This window comes from Rhipicephalus sanguineus, chromosome 11 (assembly GCF_013339695.2).
Source record: "Rhipicephalus sanguineus isolate Rsan-2018 chromosome 11, BIME_Rsan_1.4, whole genome shotgun sequence".
Taxonomy (NCBI): domain Eukaryota; kingdom Metazoa; phylum Arthropoda; class Arachnida; order Ixodida; family Ixodidae; genus Rhipicephalus; species Rhipicephalus sanguineus.
In genome coordinates, this window is record NC_051186.1 from 43,044,229 (window position 1) to 43,071,924 (window position 27,696).

At 47.7% G+C, this 27,696-nt stretch overlaps 2 protein-coding genes across 4 annotated transcripts in view; both read left to right on the forward strand.

Moving 5' to 3' along the window:
• The window catches only part of LOC119374688 (cysteine-rich motor neuron 1 protein), a 444,084-nt gene that overhangs the window by 53,172 nt on the left and 363,216 nt on the right, over nt 1-27,696 (forward strand). The window contains exon 1 of one of the 3 annotated variants that reach the window (XM_049420443.1): nt 3,288-3,291. The exons of the other annotated variants lie outside the window; for them this stretch is intronic. The gene's annotated coding sequence lies outside the window, so the exon portion shown is untranslated. Of the gene's footprint in view, nt 1-3,287; nt 3,292-27,696 lie in introns of those variants that run through there. 3 annotated transcript variants of the gene reach the window in all.
• LOC119374985 (uncharacterized) lies at nt 16,461-17,033 on the forward strand. The gene has a single exon (XM_037645183.1). The coding sequence runs from the start codon at nt 16,461-16,463 to the stop codon at nt 17,031-17,033; it is 573 nt and encodes a 190-aa protein (XP_037501111.1).

Genomic DNA, 27,696 nt, shown 5'->3' on the forward strand with positions numbered 1-27,696 from the left:
GGAAGTTCGCGACCAATGTTCGCCATGAACGCCAATCCACACTATGATCGGAAAGTGGGTGTCATGGCCCCTTTAAGTGTGCCTGCAACGCTAGCCTGTCTACATTCTTCCAAGCAACGGCTGATGCGTAGACGACAACTGAACCAAGGCCAACGCGAGCTCTTATGCCGACCTGTCTTCGGAGTGTATATACAAACTATCTATACCCACGCGAAGACCCCCCGCTCTCTACACTCAACGCTTGCTGCCAGCTTCCCTTCTTGTTTACGCTAACGCAAATAGTAACAGCCCGCGTCCACGCCAAACCACGTGTTGCACTACTTAATTTTGCTCACGCCTCCCACTGGGTTCCTTCTTCGTCTCGCTGTTTGGCCGTGAAAACTTGCGGGTCGCGCTACGTGCATGTATTCGAAGGCTGTCGGCCTGTCATTACCTTGCCAAGTTTAGGCTCCTTTGTAATAATATTATATTATCTTGGTTCATGATGGTGAAGTGCTGGAAAGAACGGACACTTTTTTCTCACTACTTTCTATAGCGCTTCACCATCATGGACGTATAGCAACACGCCCATCTGGCAGCCATTCTAATATCTGAGGTTTTACGTGCCAAAACTACGATATGATTATGAGGCACGCCGTAGTGGAAGGCTCCGGAATTTGAATAACGTGTTCTTCGTTAACGTGCATGAACACCGCACAGCACAGTAGCTTTAGCTGAGGCAAACACGGCAAACACGAATTTCTTTACTTAAGTTAACGTCAAACACCGAAATACTTCAAAAAGCAACCCCTCAGGCGATTTGCCGTGAACACCTGCAAAAGGACGCAGACAGGGATGTACAGACGGGTCCACTGTTAAAGGGAACGCTTGCGCGCAGGCGTGTTCGGGTTTCGCTCTCTTATTTCCGTTATCCGTGCGTGAGTGGAATGCGCTAGACGCATCTACGGTGTTGCAAACGACAGTACAAAAATTTCTAGAACTTGCCGAGCTGTCCATTGCAACACCGATCTAGATGCTTGACATTGCCAGATTGATTCACAAATAGTTTCCTGCTTGCTTGTTGCTTTATCCTATGACTGTAACATAAGATGAATACTACGATGATGTAACCTCAGTGAATATATTGTAACCTAAGTATATTTCTGTGTTAGCATGTATGCCATCAGACATTTGTCAAGACATTTATGTATGAATTGTACAGATTTATGCGATTCCGTCTTCATCTACATTTTCACTGTAACACTTTTGTGTGTTTGCTGTTTTTCTCTAAATGTACCCACTCCTGTAAAAACCCCATTTGGGGTTGACAGTATACTGAAATAAATAAATAAAATAAATAAATAAAATAAAGCATAGTGAGTTACATTCGCGTAAGACAAGTGGTAGTTGTCAGTTCAGACTCTTTTTTGACAGACTAGTGCCGTGCACAAACCGAATGTTCCCACATCCACTTGCAGTTAGTGGGCCAGCAACGCGAAAGCTACTCATTCGAGTGGTTCCCTTTAACGGTGGACTCTCCAATCGTCTGCACCGCTTTCGTACGGACATAACCTCGCGCAATACTCCTGATTCCTTCGTCACCACAGCATCGGCGCCGTAGTCCGGAATATTTATTTCGGAGGCGGGCAATCCCTCGGCTGGTTACGTTGGTGTCGTCTTGCTTCGTTTCTGCCTATGGTGCGCAAAGGCTACGTGACAAAGAGGAAGGGAGGGGGGGGGGGATATGCAACATCAGATGTCCTCGACCGCCATTGTCGTCAAAAACTTGCACGTCCATGACCCAGCATTTCAAACAGTGACGGCAGGTCCGATTGATGTCGTTTTTCTCTGGTCGATCCGCAGAAGGATTTCTTGCTCCGCGGGGACGAATCCGTATTTCACTGGTCGGTCTGGAGCGGGTCGACGCGTTCCAGTGGTCGTTTCAGAGCACTGGAACGCGAAATTTTTAAACAGCGAAGCTCTTCAAGCAGGGGCGTAGCCAAGGGTGGGGGGGGGGGGGAGGGGGGGTTGGGAGGGGGTTCAACCCCCCCCCCCCCGAAATTTTCCAATTTTGCTTGCGTATATATACACGCACACATACAAACGCACGCACGAACATATATATATAAAGTATGGAAACGAGCTAAAAAAGAACCAAGGCGGCAATTAAATTTTCGATGGCTTCGCGAATTCAGACGCGCTTATCATCGGGCACAAATCTCGGCATAATCATAAACATGGGCGATGCCAGTGGGTATTGTATAGTATCAGGGGCGTAGCCAGAAATTTTTTCGGGCGGGGGGGGGGGGGGGGGGAATCATACTTTATGCATGTTCGTGCGTGCGTTTGTACGTGTGCGTGTACATATACGCAAGCAAACTGAAAATTTTCGGAGAGGGTCTGAACCCCCCCCCCCTTGGCTACGCCCCTGGTAGTATGATGCTGGCCAAGCGATCGAGTGGCTGTAGAAACAAACCAAAACGACATTCGAATAAGCGAACATGGTGCGTGACCAGGCGTCGATATTATTCGAAATGAAACACGCCTCTGCAAGAAACATGCATGGTCGAAGTGGGCATGAAATATTTATTTTTTTGCGCGTATCTTATGCTGTCAAAGGGAGCTCTAAAAAAATCCAAGGTGGCACTAAACTTGCGATCCAACGTTGCTGTCATCCGATGCAAACCTCGGCAAAAGTGAAACTCCCACGAAACTGAGCACTACGCATCGCGATGCAGCCAGTGACTCAACAGGGCAGATGTAAATTTATGCTCTTCACACTAAGCTCATAATAAATTTAAAGCCGCACGACAAACTTGGCATCCAAGCAATCGAAAAGGTATCAGTAGAAAACGCAAGCGAAAGCGTGCGGGATGTTTGCTGATAGCAGTGGGTAGACACGACTGCCGTAACAAATGTGCGTTTTACCGGTAACATAATTACAGAACTCGCGCAGTCACCTCCCTATTCATGTCAAAGAAATGTGCCCGTTCAGCATCGGCACGCCAGCAGGGGCGTAGCCAGGGGGGGGGGGGGGGTTGGGGGAGTTCAACCCCCCCCCCCCCCTGTAATTTTTCAGTTTTGCTTGCGTATATATACACGCGCACATACAAACGCACGCACGAACATACATAAACTATGGTTGAACCCCCCCCCCCCCCCCCGAAAATAATTTCTGGCTACGCCCCTGTCTTCAAGCTATCGTTAGGTAGTGCTCAGTCGTAGGAAACTGTCATCATCATGAACCGGCACGCGGTCTCTTCGTTCTCTTTACAGTGAAGTCGTTTAAGATATATCGGTAACTTGTGCTCCGTCGTGCAAAACTCCTCAGGTGGGTATGCGCCACAGGAATTGGGCAAGCCCCACTACCGTGTACACCAGGTGCGAGTGTCAAACTAAAACGAACACGTGAAGAAGGGAGAGAGAATATAGAGAGAAAGAAAGCGATAGAAAAAAGAGGAAGATAAGAATAGAGAGAAATAAAGGAAATAAAGACATAAAAAAATAATAAGACAGAAAAACAAAGAAAGAGAAAGAGACAGAAGCAAAACAAGAAAGAGAAACCAACAGAGAGAAAGAGAAGAAAGAGAAAAATATAGAAAGAGCGAGAAAGAGAAATAAATAGACAGAGTCAGAAAGAAAGATATACAAAAAAACCGATACACAAAATAGATACAAGAAACAGAGAAAGTGAAAGATAGAGAAAAAAAGGAGAAAGAAATGGCAGATCCCACGTACCGTGGCAATCGATGTTATGCGAAGCATGCGCGGGATGGTGACTGGCGTGATTTCTCACATTGAGCGAAACGTTACGGAATGACGCTACAGAAATATGGAAGTGGTATACGCACACTCATATGTTGAAGAGTTGCATATCTATTATATAGCCAGTTGTTTACAGTTGCGTAACGATAGCAACAGCAACATGGGTGTTACCAAAACCAGAAGCGGTAAGTTGATCTGCAGTGCTTATATTCTTCAAAACTGGATAGCCCGAATTCGAACAGGACAAAGAAGGAACACAGATGCACAGGACAGGCGTTACTCCCAACTAAGCTTCATTCGGGAAAGTTTCCCTAGATATATGCACAGCCGAGTGGCACGCTCAAGCGCACTGCACGTGCGTTACTGTCACAATTACAGTTGTTACGCTTATACTTGTCCATTAGGACGGAGAACGCAAGCACGTTTCACGAACCCGCGTGTATGTGTAGAAGGGGCTATTGACAGTTCTTGAACAAGGTCATCATCACCATGATCAGTGAGCACCAGGGGCGTAGCCAGAAATTTTTTTCGGGGGGGGGGGGGGGGGTTCAACCATACTTTATGTATGTTTGTGCGTGCGTTTGTATGTTTGAGTGTATATATATGCAAGCAAAACTGAAAAATTTCGGGGGGGGGGGGTTGAACCCGCCCAACCCTCCCCCCCCCCTGGCTACGCCCCTGGTGAGCACCACTGGACCGAACTTGTTAATCGGATCCGCTTATGATCGCGGCTATGATGAGTCTACGTGTAATGAAGTGCGAGGTATAGTGCAGCTGGTGGAAATCCTGGATGCCTCTTACGATGAAATGATCTATTATGCCTCCTGTCATGGAGGTGGTAGCGAGGTCTTTCGATGCCTTCTGCACATGTAATCCATCTTTCACGCAGTATAAGCACCAAACATTGTTGGGTCTTGATAAATCAATGTTGAAGTCACCGGTAAGGATGAGAGGCCTGGTTCTCTCAGCAGATTTATTGTAGGAAGCAGTGACGCCGGTTGTTGCGTAATCCACGAGGCCAACGTTTCGGACCACGTGGACGAGTGGATGGTACTTGAGCGTCTTCCAGGGGTGTTCTGTCTTCAGTTTCCTCACTTTCCTTGCGTCCGCCGCGGTGGTGTAGCGGTTAAGGTGCCCGGCTGCTGACCCGAAGGTCGCGGGTTCGATCCCGGCCGCGGCGGTCGTATTTCGATGGAGGCAATGCTAGATGCCCGTGTTCTGTGCGATCTCGGTATACGTTAAAGAATACCCGATGGTCAAAATTTCCGGAGCCATTCGTAACGGCGTCTCTCACATCATAGCGTGGTTTGCGGACATAAAACCCCAACAAATATTATTATTATCACTTTTCTTGTGTGTCAATGTGTGTGTTCGCGGTTACTGTGTTGGTTGAGACTCTGTATCACCTGCGGCACATATCCGCATAAGGTTAACTTTGGTCTATGGGTATGTGCCACACGTGACTGAGAGAAAGGGTTTCGTGACGTACGCGACAGGTATTTTGCGTTATTCATGTCATGATCAGTGAATCGTGTTCGTCATACACTGCTCCCCTGCTATGCCAATTTTGGTATATTACAAGTTATAGAGGCGACCAGGGGAGCGCCCAGACGTAGGCGGCTAGATAGATAGATAGATACGTAGAGAGAAACGGCGAAAGTGCCTGAGGTTCGCTAAGAAATGCTTCGCATTTAAAACAAGGAAGGCCGCCCAGCACCGCTCTTCCTTCAGTCTTGGCCCCACTACTGCGGAGCTGCCATCATTTCTTGCTAATGGTAACCTGTGAAACTTGGTGGAGCTCCTTCCAGCTCGTTTTCTTTCTCCCACACACACTCTCTCTCATTTCAAGCTTATACAGTGACGGGCACATTCCATCACTCTTGCAGGCGTTTCTGTGAAGATGCTGCCTCGTCGGCTTTCGCGAGAAACTAACCGTTGATTTATTGTACTACATGTTTACGATATCCACTCCCCCCCCCCCCCCCCCCCCCCACACACACACACACACGGACCACCTCTCCTTGCATTCGATTGGAATTGGACCGGAACAAAGCTGTCACCTGGCAAATCCTGCGCGACACACGTCAGGCCGAGAAAGCCATCCGTTTTTCTTGATGCGCGAAGACCGGGCCCCAGAGAAACCGCCCAGGTCGCGACGGCCCTCACGGAGGCAACAACGTAAACACAAGTACACGCTATAAATAAACAAGCAACAACGGGAAACGTACGAACAATAATGCAGGTCACAACCGACGCTAACCCTTCCGTTCTGCTCCATGTGAGAACGCAAGTACACACTACAGATAAACAAGCAACAACGGGCAAGCTAACAAAAGAGAAGGCAGGCCATTCTGCTCCATATGCGAACAGTAAACGATGGTGACAACAACCGCCGGCGCGGTTCCTTCGCGATTTTCCAATTCAGACAGGCGCTGGCGACGCCAGGATTCTCTCTCTGCTCCGGTGATGCCCCGAATACGCGACGTGTGCGGTGACGTCAATGAACGACGACGTCTCCTGCACATACCCTGCGGGTTCTGAATTTCGAAAATGGTTGTGACAGTTAGTGCAGTTGTGCAATATCTATCTATCTATCTATCTATCTATCTATCTATCTATCTATCTATCTATCTATCTATCTATCTATCTATCTATCTATCTATCTATCTATCTATCTATCTATCTATCTATCTATCTATCTATCTGTCTGTCTGTCTGTCTGTCTGTCTGTCTGTCTGTCTGTCTGTCTGTCTGTCTGTCTGTCTGTCTGTCTGTCTGTCTGTCTGTCTGTCTGTCTGTCTGTCTGTCTGTGTAGTAGTATCGTGTCTCCAGCAGTATGTAAGCAGTGTGCACCGTCACACTGTTTTGTCCTTGATTGCAAATGAAGAGATGTGAGTTGGGCTACTTGGTGCGAATTCACTTAAGACATAACTAATTAGAGAAAAAAAAGGACAACGAACGAGGTGAAGACAACAGACAGGACGCGGAGCTTAACTTCAAGAGATGATTTACTAGCAGAAAAAAAAAATGAAAACAACTAATTCCCACGATGCACAAGAAGCGCCGCGTCCTGTTTCTTGTATTCACCCTGTCCGTTGTCCTTTTTTTGCGCTTAATTAGTTACGTATGAAGTCTTGGTCGCAAAATCTTCGGGCACGAAGCACGGCCCCGTTACCCTTCGGAGCACGCAGCAGTTACATACTACGTACGCCACCTTACACCCGTGTTTCCGATTACGCTGGTCCCCGTCCACTCCATGTCCACGGTTGCCAAACGGGGCCATTACGGCCCGGCAAAGATCCTCGAAATTGTTGCTTACGATCTGAGAGATGTCCGTTGCGCACATTTCGTGCTTCGCGCCATGCGTCTTCCTATACCCCTGGCCGCTGAGGGAGGGCTCAAACGACTCCGTAATGGACGACTTCACGATGCTATCTGCCTCGGGTCGTCGGAAGCATTACGGGCAGACAGCTCAAAAGTTACGACGACATCGATCACATTGGGAAGAGTGACGAAGGGTCATTGAGATTTATATACAGATGCGTTCCGTTTCTCATTCAAACCTGCTCTTGGTGTGGTCGTTGGACTCAGGTACGGCCGAAGGCGGAAGGAATGTTCGCCCCTCCCGTTCAAGTGTGTCCAAATGGCGTGCAGCGGAATGCACCGGCTGCCAGACTTGCGCAACTGCAGACCTCTGTTATAAAGCGGGGCAGCTCTTATTAGTTTGGTGATTATGTGTTCGAAGAAAACCACGTATGCGGGTGTCTTTGTGTGTGGCCCTGCTTTTGGAGGGCTAGTTGTATGGCGGCCATTAAACGATCGCATGCTGGCACAGTATTCACTAGAGAGAAGTATGGCTATGGGATCGTTCATCCACCATGGGAATGGTGGGTAGTGCGCGGATTTGCCTAGAACTCGCGCGTGGGGATTCGAACGTGCTTGCGAGTTTGTTTACTGTTGCGTTTCGGTTTTTGTTTTGGATGGCAGTATGGCCGAATGGCTCGTTGTGAACCTCGTGAGCTGATTTGAATTGGTCAGCCTAAAAGGGATCAAGGTGGTGAAGCGGGACCGCCGGAGTTTTGAAGAAGTTCGAATCTTGAGACAAAGCGGCTGCAGGTCACACGGAGCCCCGCCACGGTGGTCTAGTGGTTATGGCGCTCGACTGCTGACCCGAAGGTCGCGGGATCGAATTCCGGCCGCGGCGGCTGCATTTTCGATGGAGGCGAAAATGTTTGAGGCCCGTGTACTTAGATTTAGGTGCACGTTAAAGAACCCCAGGTGGTCGAAATTTCCGGAGCCCTCCACTACGGCGTCTCTCATAATCATATCTTGGTTTTGGGACGTTAAACCCCAGATATTATTATTATTACAGGTCACACGGAGCGAACTGGAGCCGAAATGACGAAGCTTAGACAAATCCTTGTACTACTCATCATTTCCATGCTGGCTAAAGCGCCGTGCGTTGCAGCTTCAATAGACGCTAGCTCGATTTCCTTCTATAGTCGGTTACAACCTAAAAAAATGTAGGCACCGCCCACCGAGCTGCGGCGCGCCTGCCCTTTACATGTAAAAGACAGTCGTGCAATCTGGTCTACGCTCGAACTTAAGAACTCTTTCTTAGCTAATGCTAATACTACGCACATTATGAGCTAAAGATTCAGTGTTACTACATAAAATATTACATTTGCGTAAGCAGCTATGTCAGAATCCTTGACAAAATTTACCAGGACGTTCACGTTTCCGACCTAAAAGCAGCGACACAAACATCTGCCTGTATGGTAAAGTCAACAATCTGGAACACTCAATCAGTGCTTGACGTCATAAAAATGAGTAAACGCTATTGGATGAGCATTTATGCGAATTCTCTCTGTGGGAGGGGCAGCGACGGCTGTGGGCGGAGCTGACACATTTTTTCTCACGTTGAAATCGAGCATACTGTACTACACTATACTGAAACTGCATGGCACTATCTATCTGTCAATACACCTCCTTTTTATTCGGCATTCAATGTATTGTCCTGTTGTAACTGATCACGTCAGGGTTATTATGCCTCAAATAAAATATCACGAATACTACGTAATTAAACGTAGGACCTGTACCCTGTACGCCACAAATCGCCAAAATTTGTGACGTCACATTTTGACGTATCCACATGGCATCGTAGCTTGGTCAAACGTGGGCAAATCACGGAGGCAGCGCAAGACAAGTTGAGATGCAGAAAGTTTGTCATGCCTCCGATCTTGGAGGCAGTGGTCTTGTACTGCCTGGAGGCAGTGCAAGACCGCGATAGGTGCAGAAAGCTTTCGGAGGGGGGCGTGGGGGGATCAATACATCGACTGAGAATACGAAGATAGCTTTCGCCTTCGAGTCGTCTTAGGCGATTGCATAAGATACCCTGTGAGTTTTTCTTATGTTCTAAACGAGAATATTTGGTAGCACGGGTCAGCGCATGTAGTGGATTGGGGAGAGGGTGGTAAAGATGCGAAGATGAGGAGGAGAGGAGAGTGGCGTCCATGGCCGAGGACGCGGCGGGCGGCTTCCACATCCGGTTGTCCAGTCCAGTGCCCCCAAGGCAGTGATGAACCGCCTTGAGGACCTGAGTTTGCAGGTGGGTATGGATTACATAAACATACGCCACTGCACGGTCCAAGCCATTTGGAGATAACAACCGTGTTCATAATCGCAAATGCGTCACAAACGGAAACGCACGAGCTCGATGTAAGCGCAACGCATATGAGCACAGCATGTCAACAAATATGTTCAAAGTGTTCCCACACGGGGATTTGAACGCCGAAGCCCTAGTCCCGAAGCCCGATGGTACATCCGCGATGCCAGGTGGGCATTTTCTTTAAAACGTGAACCTATTTGATGTCAGGGTCTATCAAGGTCTCATCAAGGTGATTTCTGTCACGGAAATGACGTAACTGAGAGACCACGGTAGATTTTCTTCTACGCCAGGCGGCTGATCGAAAAGGAGAGTGACGATCATAATACGACGTATAGCAGCGATGTGACCGTAAACTATGCGATTGCCGGTGCCTAAACTCTGTTGAGAAAAAACAGACACTATTTTGAGTACTGTGCACTGCTGAAGTGTGGTTAGCTATCGTTTATAAATAAACTGAGCAATATACGATGCGCTACGAACAGGTGCACTGCTCTACGTTTAGAATAATTGGAGGCCACCCTAATGCTTGAGGTGTCTGGTAGCGGCACACGCACGTTGGCCTTCGAGCGCCCCTACGTTTTCCTTGGATGAACATTGTGTTTCATCAATCTGCCGAAGCGGATCTCACAGGCCACGTAGAAAGACGTGCGTGGTTGATATCACCTCCACTAGGTGGCGTTACGACACCAGCTGCTGATAAGAAACGTATCTGCTGTTTCAATGAGCTCATTTATTTCATTTTCATTAATTATTCTTACAGTTCATTGGGCCCAAGGAGGTTAAACCTCCTTGATTGGGCCTTATCTTAAAGGGACCCTCTAACACTTTTCCTGACCTCATTTTTTTACAGTTTTACTTTCGGGTTGCGTAAACTGGAGGCTGAAGAGATTAGTGCAGCAAGAACGGCAGCGGTAGGGGCACGCAGTCGGAAGTTATTCAGCGTAGAACAGTCAAAATACAACAAAATGGAGGCCTACCCTCAAGTCGATTTTCGCGGGGTCACCTAACCACGTTTCACTCGCCCTGTGACGTCTGATGGCGCCCCAATGAAATGAACTGAAAGATCCTACGTACGGGAAGCTTGCATACAATGTTGGCCGTTCTTTCCAACGTATTGATGACGCCGTTGCGATAGTAACAAACAATGTGGTGCATTAAGAGTGAACTGCGCGTGCGAAAAAAGGCAGATCGTGAACGCCTCTTTCATCTTTTCTAGTTTTAGTCGTGTTTCTTGTTGCGACGGCGTCTATATCAACGCTTTTACATTTTTAGGGGCGAAGCTCCTTAAGGCGGCACCCGTTCGTCCCTCGTAGTCGTCGTCGTCGTAGTAGTAGCAGTAGTAGTAGTCGTAGCAATACCCGGAAACACTGCCGCTCTGGCGTCCCAAAGAATTACGTCATGATGACGTCACCGACACCATCTTGAATAATTTGCTAGTTCGGCGGCCTTTTAAAAGGGGCCGTAACTGAAGGTGAAATTGGCGCTAGTGTTCATGGAGATTCAAAATTAAAGCAGCCAATGGCAGCCTGCCGCCGTGCCGGCAAAGCGGTGCACCCCGCGCCGGCCGCGGAGGCCGCGCGCGCGCCGCGACGCTAGTTTTGAATTCCTCGAAAGTTCCGTTGTAGCATGAAGCGAGTGCTGAGAGCGGGCACCAGGCTGGCCGTGCAGGGAGGCTATGCTTGGCGGACACCTGCAAGTCTCCCGTTGTGGTTAGCGGGTCATTGCTCGCTCTTGAGACTTATCGGAGTGGTCGTTATGTCAGCCGTGCTCCGTCGCCGCCATACAGGAGCCCGTCCTAGTCGCCGGCCTTGATATGAAGTTTCGTGATGTTCCGTTACATGAAGCGAGCTTTGGCCGGCGTGTGGAGTTTTCGTGGTGTTTGCGTGTTGTGCGCTCTTGCCGCCGTGGTGGTTAACGGCACGCACCATTCGTACATCATGGAACGGTGCACGGATGCTTCAAGACCGGCCGAGTTCCGCAAGATTCTTCGAGGTTCCGAAAGACTAAAGGTGAGCACGCGGCTTGCGTTCGCAGCCACACATTTACGAATTGCAGTTGGACAATACAGTTATTATTTTTTAATTACGGCTGAATCGTGAAAAGCACGACGTTGCAGTTAACATCGCTGTTCCTAGAAGGAATGAAATTAAAGAACTTGAGACTCATAGTTTAACTTTTGCGTCTATGACAGAACTGCGTGATGGAAGTGCGTTTTGCTTTTTTTGCCTGTTTATCACTCGCCATCGTTTAAATACGCGTTCCTGAGACTGTATCGCAGCTTGCACTGAGCCGAGACGACGAAACTACGTTTGCCTCATGCGACTGCGTAATTTGTATCGTTGGAATTAATAGTTTTTAATTGCTTTATTTCAGGACGGAAACGTTTTCGGAGTATTCGAGAAGGCAAGAACTGATGCGTTTGCCCAAGGAGGGGTTAACAGCTGTAGAATCAGCGCTCTGCGAAGTCCCGATCCGCAACTCAAGTGGACCAGCTTTCTACCCTGCCCCCCAGTGATTCTTCTCGGTGCGTGAATATGCTATGTACTTACGGCTGAAGAAGTAGTTTGTGTGTTTATATATTGTCTCTGTTATTGCCTATGGAAAAACCGCTCTAAGGATTCATGTGTAGGCATGAGACATGTCCTGTATGCAGAATTTTACTGTTTGTGTTTATCACAATGAAGTGCTCAGTGTACCCAACATGACGTCCTCCCTTCAGTCGCGTTATATTCAGCTAGGCATTGTATTCGCGGTGAAAGAAAAGCTGCGTATATGCTTATTTCACCTGGTCGTTGAGTAATACGCTTTTCTTCGAATGTCATGTGCTGCTGCATAAACTGACCATGGCCTGCATCCCGTTGCCACCAACTAACTTTCAAGTAGTGTTCAAGTACCATATATTCTGTCTTGCTCTTTTTAGCGCAATGTACTACTTACTGTGCTAAATCTTATCTTTTTCATTTTGTTTATCTGGTGAAGGTGTCCAGCATTTCATGTATATTTGTGCAAAATCTGAGCAAATATGTAAGTGGTTGTTTTGTGTTTTGTATCATTTCAACGGTTAATAAGTAAATAATTGCAATATTATTTCATATTTACATATTTTGCTCTTCGTTATGTTTTTGTCATGCACTGACACTTCTTTAAACTACATGATTACCTCTCATCAGAGGCTCCTCTGCACTTTGCTGGGTATTGCACCAAATGAAAATCGTGTTTCTTATATGTGTGTACGTCAAACGGCCTACACTTTTCAATGTGTTCGATTTTTTAATTTCTAAATTTTACAATGAACTTTTGTGTTTAGTCATGCACACACTGTGAATTCTTCCCTTCTGTTCTTCTCCTGAACTTGTATCGTGCCCCATTACATGCAAATCTTGAGTTTCGGAAACAGAACAATAAAAAGTGGTAACAGAAATGTTGTAGGTGGATTCATCCTTTATGCTCTAGCACATGCTGGCTGCGGGCAAACGCGAATGCGCGGCCTAGCACAGCACGCGTGCGAGGGCACGCGAACAACAAAAAAAAAAAAATCCCGGCGTGGGGCATAGGAGAGGAGAAAAAGCAAGCGTACAAAATAAAAAACGGTGCGCGGCATGGGAGAGGAGGAAAAGCAAGCGCACAAAAAAAAATAGAAAGAAAACGGCGCGCGGAGAGGGAGGAAGAGGGGGTGGAGGCGAGCGGCTGTTGTTACTGTTGCCCTGACGACGTAAGCAACGTAATCGCCACGTCATCGCCCTTTGAGCTTGGCGGCCTTCTGCAAGGGGCGTAACTCAATAGCGCTCTCGGCGCTGTCGGCGCTTGCGTCGGAGGAGCGTTTGAATTTCGCGTCCTATGGGAGGTATACGAAGAAACCGACCCTTGGTCGTAGTCCGTAACAAGTCTTACGCTTTGACCTCCAAGGTGGTGCCAGTGGGACATTTTTCCTGTGCGTTGTTGAACAATAAAAAATTCGCAGCGTGCGCGTTAACTAAAAGCCGAATTCTTCTGTCTCTCATTCCCCATTAGCAGCCATTGGCATGTTCCAGTAGGAAACGTTAGTAGAAGTAGAAGTGTAAGTGTTAGCTAAAAGCCGACTTCTTCTGTCTCTCATTCCCATTAGCAGCCATTGTTTACCTCCAAGGTAGTGCCTGGTGAGATTTCTCCTGTGCGTGATTAAACAATAAAAATTTTGTTCAAAACGCCGTTGATTGATGAAATAAACCAACGAAAGACGCCAGATGTTTTGTAAAAGCAAAATGAAAGAACGCCAGATGTTTCCAAAGCAAAACGAAAAGACGGCAGCTGCTTAACGAAAGACGCCAGATTTTTCTAAAGCAATGGTTTTCTAAACAATGAAAATTCACAGCGTACATGTAAAATTAAAGTGAGCTGCAAGTCGTCATAACTCATCGAACCTTTAGTATAAACGCGCCCGATCTCACGTCGGTTGGGCAGAATTCACGGAAGATTCACGGTTTACCGATGAACCTCCGCAGCTTCGCCCACTCATCATCATTCACTCCGTGGATATGCTGTGATTTTTTTTTCCCTTCAGTTTCTACAAACAACGGCGCCTGGAGCGTCCCGAGCGCGTTTCCCTCCAGCGCCGTGGCGTTCGGCGCATTCTTTGTCGGGCGCTGCAGTTTTAAAGCTGAAATGTCGAAGATCATCTGTGTAGTTGGTGTTCAGTGAAAAAAGCATGCTCAAGAAAAACTAAACCCAATTATAACCCCTTCTATGATGCAACGCCGCTCTTACTTCTAACGTTACATTTATCCAATCATAGGCCAGCGCTCATCTTCGTCATTTCCGCCCGCAATAGTTCTGGCGAGCGCCGCTACGCGTTGATGCGGTCAGCAGTGATGTAGGCGCTTCAAAAAAAGTGTTGGAGGGCCCCTTTAAGTACACTTATGCTCACATATCATTTGTATCCACTATAACTGTTAAGTTGAACGAGAATTACCGCTTGGGAACCAGCTTTATTTTTTAAAATGCATTTTCTGAATACTCGGAACACCGGAAGTAGGTGATCGACCGGAAGTGCATGGAAGAGAAACAAGAGCGTTACTCGTTACTTGTGCCGCTTACTAAACAAAAATCAGTTCATAGTTCTACATTTTCTTCTGTGGGAGAGCGGTAAATTGTCCCTCGCACAACGGAAAGGCAAAACACGAACTCTCCACGTGAGACTGTGTAACAGAATGTGTTCGGAACAAAATGTGCACGATCCAGAGTACCATACGTAGTACTCTACTATGCGAGAGAAAAACTCACAGGATCCCTTATGCACTCGCCTACGACAACTCGAAGGCGAAAGCCATCTTCTTTTTCTTCTCATCGATGTATCGATCCTCATAGGCGTGTTCCCCATTAGGGGGGCGAAGTCGCAATCTCCCACCCCGTTGGTCGCGTTCGAAAGAAAGCAAGCTTTCAAGCTTCGCAGTGGAGGTAAAAATGAAAACGAAGCGATGGCGTACGTGCTTCCCACAATGGCCTGCCTTTGGTTTCCGCCTTTCCGCATGTACAAATGAGAAGGAAACAGCTCTCGGAATGCAGCATCAGTGGTTCCTGGCCGCCACGCAATCAAAAACCAGCATGGCCATAACCTTGCGCTTTAAACAACGACAGCACAGATCCGACTCAATGCAGGTATGGGCAGATTTAGCGCCCCCCTTAGACGATTAGAGGTGGGAGCCACCCCCACCCCTTGGCTCACTCGTGCGCATGTCTATGTTGGTCCTCCCCCGCCCGCCCCCGAAAGCTTTCTGCTGTTAGCGTGGCTTTGCACTGCCTCCGTGATCGGCCCACCTTTGTCCAAGCAACGATATCACTAATTTTGGCGATCTGTAACGTCATTGCGTGATGATTTTTCGCATCACTTGCTTTGACGCCAGCGGTCAATTTTTGCGTTTAATGAGGCATATTTCGTCGGAATAAGCTGTTCCTGTTACGTCAAAACGTGACAACGAGGAGTATTAAGGCGAAAGCCTTTAGTGTGGTACTGACACCATTTTACAGGGACACTGACACCACTCTCTGAGCAATCACGTGATGCCACAGCGGCAACGCTCCTTTGCATAGGCGTGCGCACAGGGGGGGCAGAGGGGGTGGCCGCCCCCCCTAATCATCTAAGAGGGGGGCGCAAAATCCGAGCCGTACATTGATCCCTTCTAGTCACCTAGGAGGGGGGGGGGGGCGCAAAATCTTCCCCATACATTGACTTAGTAGGGCGGGGGGGGGGGCTGCAATGAAGATTTGCCCCCCCTAATGGGGAACCCTGCGCACGCCTATGCTCCTTTGTCAGACGTCTCGTTGCAGCAGTCGAGTTAGTCGGATGGCTCCCAAGCGGCCCGGTGATGATTCCACGGCAAACGGTTCGGAGAAGTGTGGATTCCCCCGACACCACGGCATACTCAATCGAATGGTCACAGGCTTTCGCCGAAAACACTTTGGAGTTTACAAAGTGTCCTTCTATATTTTAAGCGTGTAACATTGTGTTTAGAATAAACATAAATGGTTCAGAGTAATACCCCTGTCACACGAGAAGGTTTAATGTCATTCTCATCTAATGATATTCGACACATCAAATAACATTAGGTTCCGCGCGTTGCTACACGGCAAGATATAATGTCATTTGCAGACGATGGCAATAGCGATGCAGTGAAGATAGGAATGAACGAAAATAAAGTCACAGCGGGTGTAAAATATCTATCGTGTATATTGAGTGTCATAAAAATTGTTTTCACGAAGATAGCATCGATGCTGAAACGTTAATATGCGGTTTTCTAAATATCCAAGAAAAGCTCGTACATACGAAGTCGAGGCAAGACTGGAGCCACTGCTTTAGTCAGTGTGCAGTATGGCCGATATGGCGGAGTGCGAGGAAGCCCCTGCAACTTCTCCCGCCGACCTCATAAGAAGCGTTGTCGCAGCGTATTTCTCATTTCGTGCAAGGCGTATTAACCAAGAAAGACTGCTTGACATTGAAATAGAAAAGCAAGCAAGTCAGTAGCGAAATATTGAAGAGCGGCTGCAAGCTTGTGCTTTTACAGTTGCCGCGGTAATGGCAGCGGCGTCCAGCATTCATAGAGAACGCTGGAGCTTCCAGCGTAATGAGCATTGGTTTGAGGACACTTTGCCACATCTAGGGGAGCAACACTTCCGACAAGCCTTCCGCGTGTCGCCGACGACGTTCCGATACCTGGTAGAGTCATGGAGGCCTTCGCTGGAGCGCCAAACGACAAACATGAGAGAAGCCATCTCCGTGGAGAAGAGGGTGGCCGTGGGGATGTACCGCCTGTGCTCCGGTGCCGAAGACAGGAAGACAGGACCGCTGCGGACGCTGCGGACAGGACCGCTGCGGAGAAGTGCCGAAGACAGGGCCACTGCGGACCTGTTCGGCATTGGAAGATCCACCGTTAATACTGTTCTCAAAGAATTTTGTAAGACAGTGATAGATCGGCTCGAAGACGAATGGGTGCGGATGGTGGGACCAAGGCAGTTGGAAAAGCACATCAGGAAGTGTTTTTCCGTGAATGGTTTCCCGCAGGCTGTGGGTGCCCTCGACGGCTGTCATTTCGCCGTATCCCCGCCAAAGGAGCACGCAGCTGACTACTATAACTACAAAGGATGGTAGGTGCTGTCTTGCTAGTTAAAATTTAACATTCATGTTGTTATTCGCTTCAATTGTGCCTGTTATGTGAAATGTTGTGCCTCCAGCGACGTCACGCGTTCTACTTTATTGTTGGCTGTGCAGTAGTGTGTCGCAGTGTAGTTTTACAGAACTTCCACAGTTTAGCTGTTGGGATGATGTGGGAAACATGCTTTAATAAGAAGTAACTGCACAGTATATTTTTCTTCTTGCTATTACAAGTGGTAACACATTACCCTGATAAGGAGATGTTACAGAGTGTGTTCGTGCTTTATTTTTTACAGGTACACCATGATACTCCTGGCTGTTGTCGACCACCGCTACTTTTTCAAGTATATCAACGTGGGGGCTTCTGTTAGATGTCATGATGCTTATGTGTACGGAAGATCATGGCTGTGTGAGAAAATAGAACGTGGTCTTCTGGCATCTCCCGTGGCTATTATTGAACACTGCCCGGTGAAACCTCTCATATTATGCGACCAGGCCTTCCCCCTCACAGAAAATTTGCTCAGGCCGTTCCCCTCTGCTTCATCTGGGTCCACTGAGGCTATCTTCAATTACAATTTGTCGAAAACAAGGCGAATTGTGGAGAATGCCTTCGGTAGGCTGAAGGCACGTTTCCGTTTCACGATGAAGAGGATGGAATGTGAACTGGCCAATGAACGACAGGCTATCAAAACAGCCTGTATCCTGCACATCTGTGAGTCCTTCAGGTATGCAAATCACACCGAAAGTGAGTCAAGGATTTATTATGAAATAGACTAAATGTAAAAAATTACAGCTTTTTTGTGAGGTCTCTTAGCACTGAAATTAGTTGCTCCTCACGATTCCCAGCCTCCTCTTGGAGCTGCAGTTGCTGCCTCCGTAGCTGATGCTCTCGTTCCTTGAACCGCTCTAGCGCGTAGCGCATTTTTCGCTGTTCCTCAATTATGTCCTTCAACAGCGCAGCATGGCCTGTCGGTGTTTTTTTTTCTTTTTCAAACCAGTGCTTTCTGCTTGCACACGTTTGCATTCCTCCTTGTTGGGTGCTGTTGGTGCTGGGGCGTCCGTTGGTGCTGGGGCATCAGGTTCCCCGGCTGGTGAAGATGGCATCTCCATGCCTGTGGCAATCTCCACAGGAGACAGCTCGTGCTCATGCACTGTTGCGCTGCCCACCTCCATTCGACGTATAATCTGTAATAATTTATACAGGCAAAGTAGGAGCTTTTAGAACTCGCACAGTTAACTTCAAGCTTGTAGAGCAATCACGTGTGCACTATGCAAAGAATGCTGTTGCTGGTTCCATGCTGTTGTTCACGCTGAAACAGACATTTGCAGCCAGAATTGAGTCATCTGGCACAATGCTACAAACATTATCAATATCTGCCGGTACTTCTACGTGCAGTGCTCGCACCTGCTCGACAGTCTCGTCGCTGTTACATCGACTCTCCTGCACCAGGGAAGCATCATTTATGGGCAGCGTACCAAGAAACTTGTGGATTTCTCAATAAAATGGCCATCGAATACAACCTGACCATGTCCTTTTGTTCCTGTTGATGTCTCTGAAAGCAAATGATTTTATAGTGCACTTAGTACAAGCTTAGAAAGTCAAACAACGGCAGGTAAACACATTTACAAATGTCACAAGTGGTTGAGTCATAGCACCGAGCTTTGTAATTCGTAGCGGGATGCTCCGAAGTAGCAAACTCGCGCACGTCGCTAGCGTGGCTAATCACAAAAGCAATAGCTTCGAGGCGTTCCACCCCGTAACTTAACCTAGCATGCACGAATCAGCCAACCCAAACATAACTTCAACCCAGAAGACGCAGCAATACAGCTCATTGCATATCGTCCACACCGTGCAGGTGAATCAAAAGACGCTGCCTCTTTCTTGTGCTGCACACAACCGACGAAACGGGGATGCGCGTTTTGAGGAATTCCACCGTAAGGGATGCATGCATGGTCCCCGTAGATTTTCATTACAACATCTGCTGCACCGTTAAGTATCCTATCGAGCAGGCCAAAGCACAGCAGAACAAAACATGACAATTGTCGGTTCTTTCGCGCCACACGAATGCATATCTATGTAAAACATGAAGTGCTCTCACCTGTACTTGTTCGCGAGATTTTCAATCTTGCTCTTCACTTGTTTAATAGTTCTGTCGATGCCGGCCGCACGCAATTCTTCCACAATTGCGGCGTAAACCTTAGCGTTGCGTTTGCAGCGCCTCAGATCGCCCAAATGATCTTCCCGTATTCTGATAAGCGTGAATGTTTCCGCTTCAGTCCAACGGACCCTTTCTTTTGCCGCTGCAGGCTGCGTGCCGCCGTCCGTCTGCGTTGACGTCATGGATGCTACGAGGCAACGTGGTCTACACACTAACAGCTCCGACAGCTACCATAAACACTGAGCACATCGCCGACATGGCCGGCGACGCTCTATTGACAATGTCGCTGGGAACGAGGATATTCGAACTTTTTATAACGACTGAGTTGAATTATTTGCAAAAAAATGAAGCAATACTTTAAAATAAGAACATATTAATATCCGTTATTATTTATAAACCATTATTATATAATTTGTTCGTGGCCTCCCTCCGGCGAGAGTACTTATTCGCGACGAAAACATGGCGAGAACGCATTCGAATGAGTTCAGCTAGCTCATTCGTTTTCTCAAGTCATTTTCTTTTAATGACATTAGACTTCTCCGTGTGGCAGCCAACTAATCTCATTAAACGTAAATGTCGTTAGGTGCAAATGACATTAAACCTTCCCGTGTGACAGGGGTATAATTTGTACTCTACTACTCGGACTGCCGAGGACCTATACAGCTGTCCATGGAGCCAAGTTCATACTCGACATCGTCCGGTGGCACTCTAAATGACCTTCACAAATAGGAAAGCTATACTGCCCGATTTCGTCAACATTTTTAGGCTAATTCCTGTGCCATTCAATTATCAGCGAAGCATTTCAGAGTAGTTTTCGCTGCTGCGTGTGACTTTCATCTGAGGCTCTGTAATGGCCCAGACAAGAAGGATATAGCGAATTATCATTGGCTTCAAACTTACGGCTACCTACACTCCGACAGTGCTTCGTATATGTCTGGTATGCGAATGAGGGCCCCCTCACCAGGTTTGACAATTTTGAGCTGCGAGCGCAATGCGTACACTGGGCGTTCCGATCACGTCTGCCGAAATTTGCAACGCTGCGCGCGGCGGAAATGGGTCAAATTTTAAGCTTAACGCTGCTTGCCCTTCTTCTTGAGGGCGCGCGCCCAGAGAATGAGGGGATGACTTACACGATGGAATGGCCCTACGTAGACGGTAGTGCCGTGACGTCGCTCCTCTACGTAGACGACTGTGCTCTGACGTCGCAAAACAGTAGCATGTGATACTGCGATAATTATTTGACACGACATGTGTAGTTTGTGTAATCTGTTGCTTGAATAGATGAATAAAACGCGAAAGAAATAATGACACACACAAAGGGAATGTGTGCGTCTTTTTCTTTAGATGCGGGGCTAATGTGTGTCCGTTTCGCATGCGTTCATGTCCCCGCGGTTAGCGCATCACGCAGACGCCAGCCCTGGAAACCAATGTAATGTTCTGGCGCGTTTGAGCACTCATCAGGCTCATTTATTCTCCCGCGTCTACTGAAATCTTCATGAGGCACTGGCTCTTGATCCCGCTAGCGTCCTGCTTGTACAAATGTCGCAACTTCCATGCCCGTCCCGCAGAAACAGGCAGTACACCACAGAGAACGCTGACACAACACCCACGGCCGCTAGAAAAAGAAAGGTAGCGGCCATGCAACGCCGCTCGCGTGCTCAGGCACGTCATGCGCACGTGACCACGCATGCGCATGACGTATTCATCCGTATGAGTCATGTGGCCCTCCGGCGTCGCTGCCGAAGGGGGCAGGGAAGGGATTTTACTTGCGAAGGCTACACGGGGCGAGTGGCAAGGGTTTGCAGCTCGCCTCCTCGCATCAAGGTTAATTATTTTTATTGCGATAGCAATTATATGGTCAGTCTCGGCTGATTTTTGCCGTCGCCGTCGCCGCTGTCATGCACCGTATATATATATATATATATATATATATATATATATATATATATATATATATATATAAGCCACAAAGAAAAATAATTCACAAGAGCTTTCCGACGCACGGAATCGAACGGGCGACCTCTCGCTCTGCAGCGCGCGGCGTTAGACGGTTACGCCACAAACAGTACCGTCTTTCAGCCTGCTAACGGCGAGCTATTTATATACACCATTCACAGCAGCATGCTTTCTTAGTCACCACATAGATGGCGCGATATACGTGCGTGGCGCGCTTTAAAGATCGTCGCCCTGCTCCTGCGAACGCCGTTGCTCTTCGCCCTACAGGGCGTGGTCGCCTTCGTGCGCTTATCTAGAGGAAAGAAGGGGGCGGCCGAGGCGGTGGAGCGGGGGGTTGTGTCTTGTGCTTTCCCCGCGATGTCCGCGCTGAAGTAACAAAGCGTACGAAGGTGACTTCGCTCGCTGCAGCGGCCGCGTTTGCGAAAGGAGCGCGCTGTTCAAACAGAAATAAGTAACAACTGTGACAGTTCGCGCTCGTCCTGTGTGTACCTGTTCGTTCGTTTCGTGCGTCCTGCTCTATGTTTGAGCAGAGCGCTTCAAGTGTCGAACTGTGACGCATGATAGTTCGCGCTCGTCCTGTGTGCGTTCTTTTCGTGCGTCCTTTGGGCTCGAGTGACGCGCTGGCAATTTCGAGTTGCTTTCCGTTCTTCTCGTTACATTCCAATTTCTTACTATCGCATTCATTGCTTCGCCGTTCCCTTACAAAAGTTGGTTTCACCTGTCTGTCACCTATGAGTCGCCACCCAGTCACCTCAGTCATCTCATTGTAGACTTGACCTTTCTGCAGACCTGGTCTGCAAATTTTCTGCAGACCCCGAGAAGATTGCAAGCAGACTTTTCTGATAATGTGCGCCGAGAGTGTGTGCGTGTGGATGTATATAATAATATGTATGTATCTATATATTCTGGACCATGACACATTTCATAATAATGATTAAATGAATTTCACCTTTCAGTCACCCGCCAGTCACCCCCTTATAGACCTAGTCTGCAGATTTTCTGCAGACCCCTAGCAGACGGCAAGCAGACTTTTCTGATAATGAGCGCCCAGAGTGCGTGCGTGTGGATGTGTATATAATATATATGCATGTATCTATATATTCTGGACCATGACACATTTGATACTAATGATTAAGTGGATTTTACCTTTCAGTCACACACTGATACGGGGTGACAGAAAGTCTGTCACTTGTCTTCACGTGCTCTGCACCTTGGTTGTTCATGGTCTGTATAATTTCTGCAGAAAGGCTGCAGCTTTTCTGGAGCACCATGCGACAGCCTGCCAGCTGGTAATTGGAATTCGCTAATTAAAATAGCGTTGCACATTTGGCGGGTGTAGATTAACAGATATGTGTGTTTTATGGCCACCTAACATCCAGCATCAATTTACATGCATTCTGTGAACGTGTAAATTTAAAATTTTGAAGCGTAGGAATTTTCCTACCGGTACTGAATGGCAGGTCAAGATACCATGGCTATATATACCGGGTGGTCGGTGTTAGGTTGCGAAGCGCGAGTGTGCGGTATTTACTTTGATGTTGTTGCGTGTACACTGTGGTCGTGTGTTGGTAGGTGTATGTACGGTGTTCTACCCCTGGATGCTGCATGTTACCTGACTCGTGGTGATAACGCAAAGCGTAGCTCTTATTATTTTTTTTTCATCCGCGACAAAGCTCCGCACATATTCTGCAGAAATGCTGCATAAATTCTGCAGACGCTCTGTAGACATTCTGCCGGCATGCTGCATCATGGCGCCTACAAATGCTCTGCACACTTTCTGCAGAAAGAGTGTTCCAATTGCCTACTGGGAGGTGACAAGGGGTGACAAAAAGTCTGTCCCTCTTCTTTCCGCATTGCGAATCCGGGGTGACTCGTGGTCTGTAGAATTTCTGCAAATAGGCTTAAAGTTTCTTTGTAAGGGTTGCGGCGAAACTGTGACCTTTTTTCTCAGCTCGTAATGAACCGATTTGAAACATTCTTTCGGCATAATGCTCTTTATTCGGCACACAACTTCCTGCGTCTAACAAAAACTTTCTATGTGGCCTGTGGGGGGCCCTTTAAGGCGAAAGCCTTAGATGCTTCATCAAACGCGCAAATTGAGGCGTCGGCGACGTTGGCGCAAGCTTCTTGGGTCACCAAGCTCCTTGGGGCCCCAATTCTCAAACTCTCTATTAAGGCTAAAGCCTACATGCCTCATCAAACGCAAAAATAGACTGTCGGCGGCGTTGGCGTCCAGCAGTCGGCGGCGACATCACGAGGGATGCAAAAAATCGTCAAGTGATGACGTCGTCATATGACGTTATCATGACGCCACACATAGCCACAATATGTGACGTCATCATGACTCCACTGTGACGCCACGGCGACGTCACACAACGTGACGTCAAGTAATGACGTCATCACATGACATCGTCCCTTGCTCTAAAGCGGGCCGATCACAGAGGCAGTGCCAAACCAGGTGAGGCGCAGAAAACATGCAATGCCTCCGATCCCGGAGGCAGCGCAAATCCACGTTAGGTGCAGAAAGCTTTCGGAGGGGGCCGGGGGATGATCAATACATCGACCGAGACAAAAAGAAGTTGATGGCTTTCGCCTTCGAAGTAGTCTTATAGGCCAATGAATAAAGGACGCTGTGACGCTTTTTTTTTCTTCGCTACACACCATGCAAACGTACCCTGTTGCATTAAATGAACGCTGAAGGTTCGTGAATTCAACGCTGGAATGCATTGGCCGAAAGTGTCCGCAATTTTCGAAAGGCAGGCCGTCGTTAGAATCACGCCGTCTTTTCATTTTCATTGTTGCATCCATCGCAAAGCTTGTTTTATTTTCAAACATAGAAATTTGAGCTAGTTTTTCACGAATTAATGACAAAACAAGGCAGGCATGCAAACACGGACACAAGAGAAGAAATCAAGGCTCCGCAAAAGGCGTTTCTGGCGTCTTGATCTCCGCTCTTGTTTCCGCGTCTGCAACGCCTACCTTTCAAAGGGACACTAAACAGGAACAACGAATCGCTTTAGATTGATAAATTGTACTCTGAGAACTCGAATGTCGTTAATTTCACCATCACAGGTTCATTAATAGAGGAGCAAATCAAGTTTCATTTTTTAATTTCGCGCCGAAATCTCCGCGCGTGACGTCACGAATTTCAAAGTGCATTTATCGTATTTTGGCGCCATTGGCTCAAGAAAATTTCCTGACTTGGTATGTTAAGGTCTATGGCCCCCTCAGAGGACAATGTACTCCATTTTACCGATTAGGAACTACGTAGGCCCTAGTAGGCGCCGTTAAAATATGTGACGTCACGGCAAATGGTGCGGAAACTTCAAGGTGGCGTCACCACCCACATTTTCTTTTTGCACGTTTTCTCGCTTACTAAGCGTCTTCTCGCCGCAAGAGTGGTGTTTTTGGTATTGTGAAAGAGTAATGAACTAATACGTGAAAAATCGTTTTGCTCGTTAGTGTCCTTTTAAGGCGAAAACTTTACACGTCTCATGAGTCAAGAAGTTTTACTTGACAAGACCCGACGACCATTCACGAAACCTGCTCAAATTTTGCGAAACCTGACGATAAAGTGAAACACATTAGCGCCATAGGTAGGCAAGAAATTTGGAGTTCACTCACACTCACTCAATAAATATATCTTGTGCATAGTGCTCAATCGGACTCATACTCCCTAAAATTTTCCTCAACCGCACTCACTCAGACTCACCAAAATTTTTTTCAGCCAGACTCACTCGGACTCAGACTTACCAAGGTAATACTACTCACTTGAAACAGTGAGAATCGCGGCTCAATCTGAGTCCGGGTGAGTCTGCATGCGTGAGTCGACTCATGACTGAATTTGACGACCTCAAATTAGCGCACGCACACAAGCACAAGACAATTTCAGTTTAGCGTTATATATATATATATATATATATATATATATATATATATATATATATATATATATATATATATATATATATATATATATATGGTTTCGAAAGAATGTTCCTGGCTATCGGTTTAATTATATGAAAGAAAACTAGTCACAGTGAAAAAAAGCTTTCGGCCGGGGACCGGCCTTTATATATATATATCATACCTACCCACAACGAAACCCAGGTCTTCAAGGCGGTTCATGGCCCCTTTGGAGACACTGGACTGGACAACGGGCTGTAGAAGCCTCCCGCCGCGTCCTCGGCCATTGACGCCAGTTTCCTCTCCTCCGACTCTTCGCATCTTTACCACCCTCTCCCCATTCCCCTACAGGTGCTGAGCCGTGCTACCAGCTATACTAGGTTAGAGCCTAACAAAAACTCACAGGGTCCCTTATGCGATCGCCTAAGACGACTCGAAAGCCATCTTCTTCTCTTTCTTCTCAGTCGATGCATTGATCCCCTCACGCCCCCTTCCGAAAGCTTACTGCACCTAACCTTGTTTTGCACTGCCTCCGGGATCGGATGCATTGTAACCTCACCTTATTTTGCACTGCCTTAGGGATCGGCCCACTTTAGAGCAAGTGACGATGTCGTGTGGTGATTTCATCTTGACGTCAAGTTGCGTGACGTCACGATCACGTCACAAATTTCGGCGATCTGTAATGTCATGATGACGTATTCACGTGATTTTTTGCGTCACTCGTGATGACGCCGCCGACGCGGGGCGCGAGAACCGCCGACGCCGCCGGCAGTCGATTTTCGCGTTTGATGAGGCATCTAAGGTTTTCGCCTTAAAGGGGTCATGAAGCACCCCTTGGGCTGATTGAAAAAACACATCCTGCGGAAAGCTGACACGGCTATGAACTGCTCTGCCAAATATTACAGTCGTGCGCGCCGCGTAATGGCCACAAGCGGAGCGCGAAGTTGCCGTTTCCCCAGGCACCCTCTTTTCAAACAAAGGCCGGTTCTCACTCTCGTCGGTGGGCGGGGCGTCTGTCCGCTGTACGTAGCAGGAGACATAGCATGCTTATTGGCCGATAGCCGACGTAAATCGAGAGCGGCGTTCGGATCAGATGCGCTTCTTGCCGCGGGGTGCCACCACTTGCCGGCGCCGCACTCCTCAGTACACGGTAGCCGCACTCGCGCAAGCGAATCACAGCGGGAGAGCGATCGCGTTTCATGACGCGCGCTGGCGTAACTTCTTTCCCCCATGCCATCCCTCCCTGTCTAGGTTCCAGTGCGCTCGCCGGCACGAGAAAAGAGAGAAAGCGCTGGGAGCGTGCGCCAAACCCCCGTAACTCCGCTGATTCTTGACGGATTCGAGAAATTTTTGCGGCAATCGATTCGGGAGGCAGTACACTCCGATAATGAGGCCATTAGATCATTACTTGGAAAAGTGGTTCATGACCCCTTTAATATGACTGCGCATAACACCCATACTAGAATGTACTAGAAGCGTGTCTAGTACACTCTACCGATACCACGCATATGAAGCGTTAGGCGGGGTGATATATGTCCCGAAGCACCGTCAGAGCGGAGATTGCCGAAACTTAGAAGCCAACGATAGATCGCTATATGCTTTTCATCTGGAACATTCCCGTGCCTCAGATAAAAGTCATACGCAGCAGCCAAACTACCCTGTAATATTTCGATATGAATCAATTGAAGACTAATTAGGCAGAAACACGATAACTAAGTCAAGCGGCATAACTTTCCTACTTGTGAAGGTCATTTAGACTGGCATCGGAAGAGGCCGGGGAACAAAAGTTGGTTCCATTGACAGTGCGATTTCCGCGACCACTTTCGTATACGCTTGATAGTTCTCGCCTTGGATGCCTCCTTCATTGCAAAAAGTAACCGTCGGTGTCACCTCGGCCTACGCTCAGAATTCTGACGTCACTACCCGCCAGCTGAGACGCCATAGCGTCTGCCGCCGACGTGAAAGCTGCTCTCTCTGAAAGCTCGATGCTTGCTGTCGCCGCAGGCTCTAAGTTGCTGCTGGTGAAAACGTGGCGTATTATTCTGGTGTGTCGTGTTTTGTCTGCGCTATCCCAGTTGTGTCGAGCGTGGACATTTCTGATCTTCGTGTCTGACGGCACGCACGATGCCGAACAAGCGTTGTGTGCCGCGATGTGCCGTCCATTACGATACCGGGAAAAATATCCAAGTGTTTTCTTTCCCGAAGGATGAGGGAACGCGAAGATAGTGGATGATTGCAATTCAACGAAAGGATTGCATACCACCTGCATATATCAAGGTAATACTTTTATATAATAAATTAGTATATGTGGTACTAGTTATCTTCAGCGAGTAATTTCGTTTCAGAGTTTGTCCGTACTAGTGCAGTTAGCTAACATTACGATGCCTTTGCAGAGCTATCCTATTCGTTACGTCGTTGTTTTTCTCTATGCTAGTGAATATTATTGTAAAACGCAAAAATTGAAGCATTTTATGTAAACAGTACTATGCTGTTTTGTAGTTCGAAAATTGAGCGCGTTTGAATGTTACCCAGAGAACTGGAAAACCTTACATCACACATTAAGTAATCACTATGAATTTAATTTATGTTGTATATAGTTGTTAACGGTTCGGATATGTTCAGATTTTCCACTCTCCATC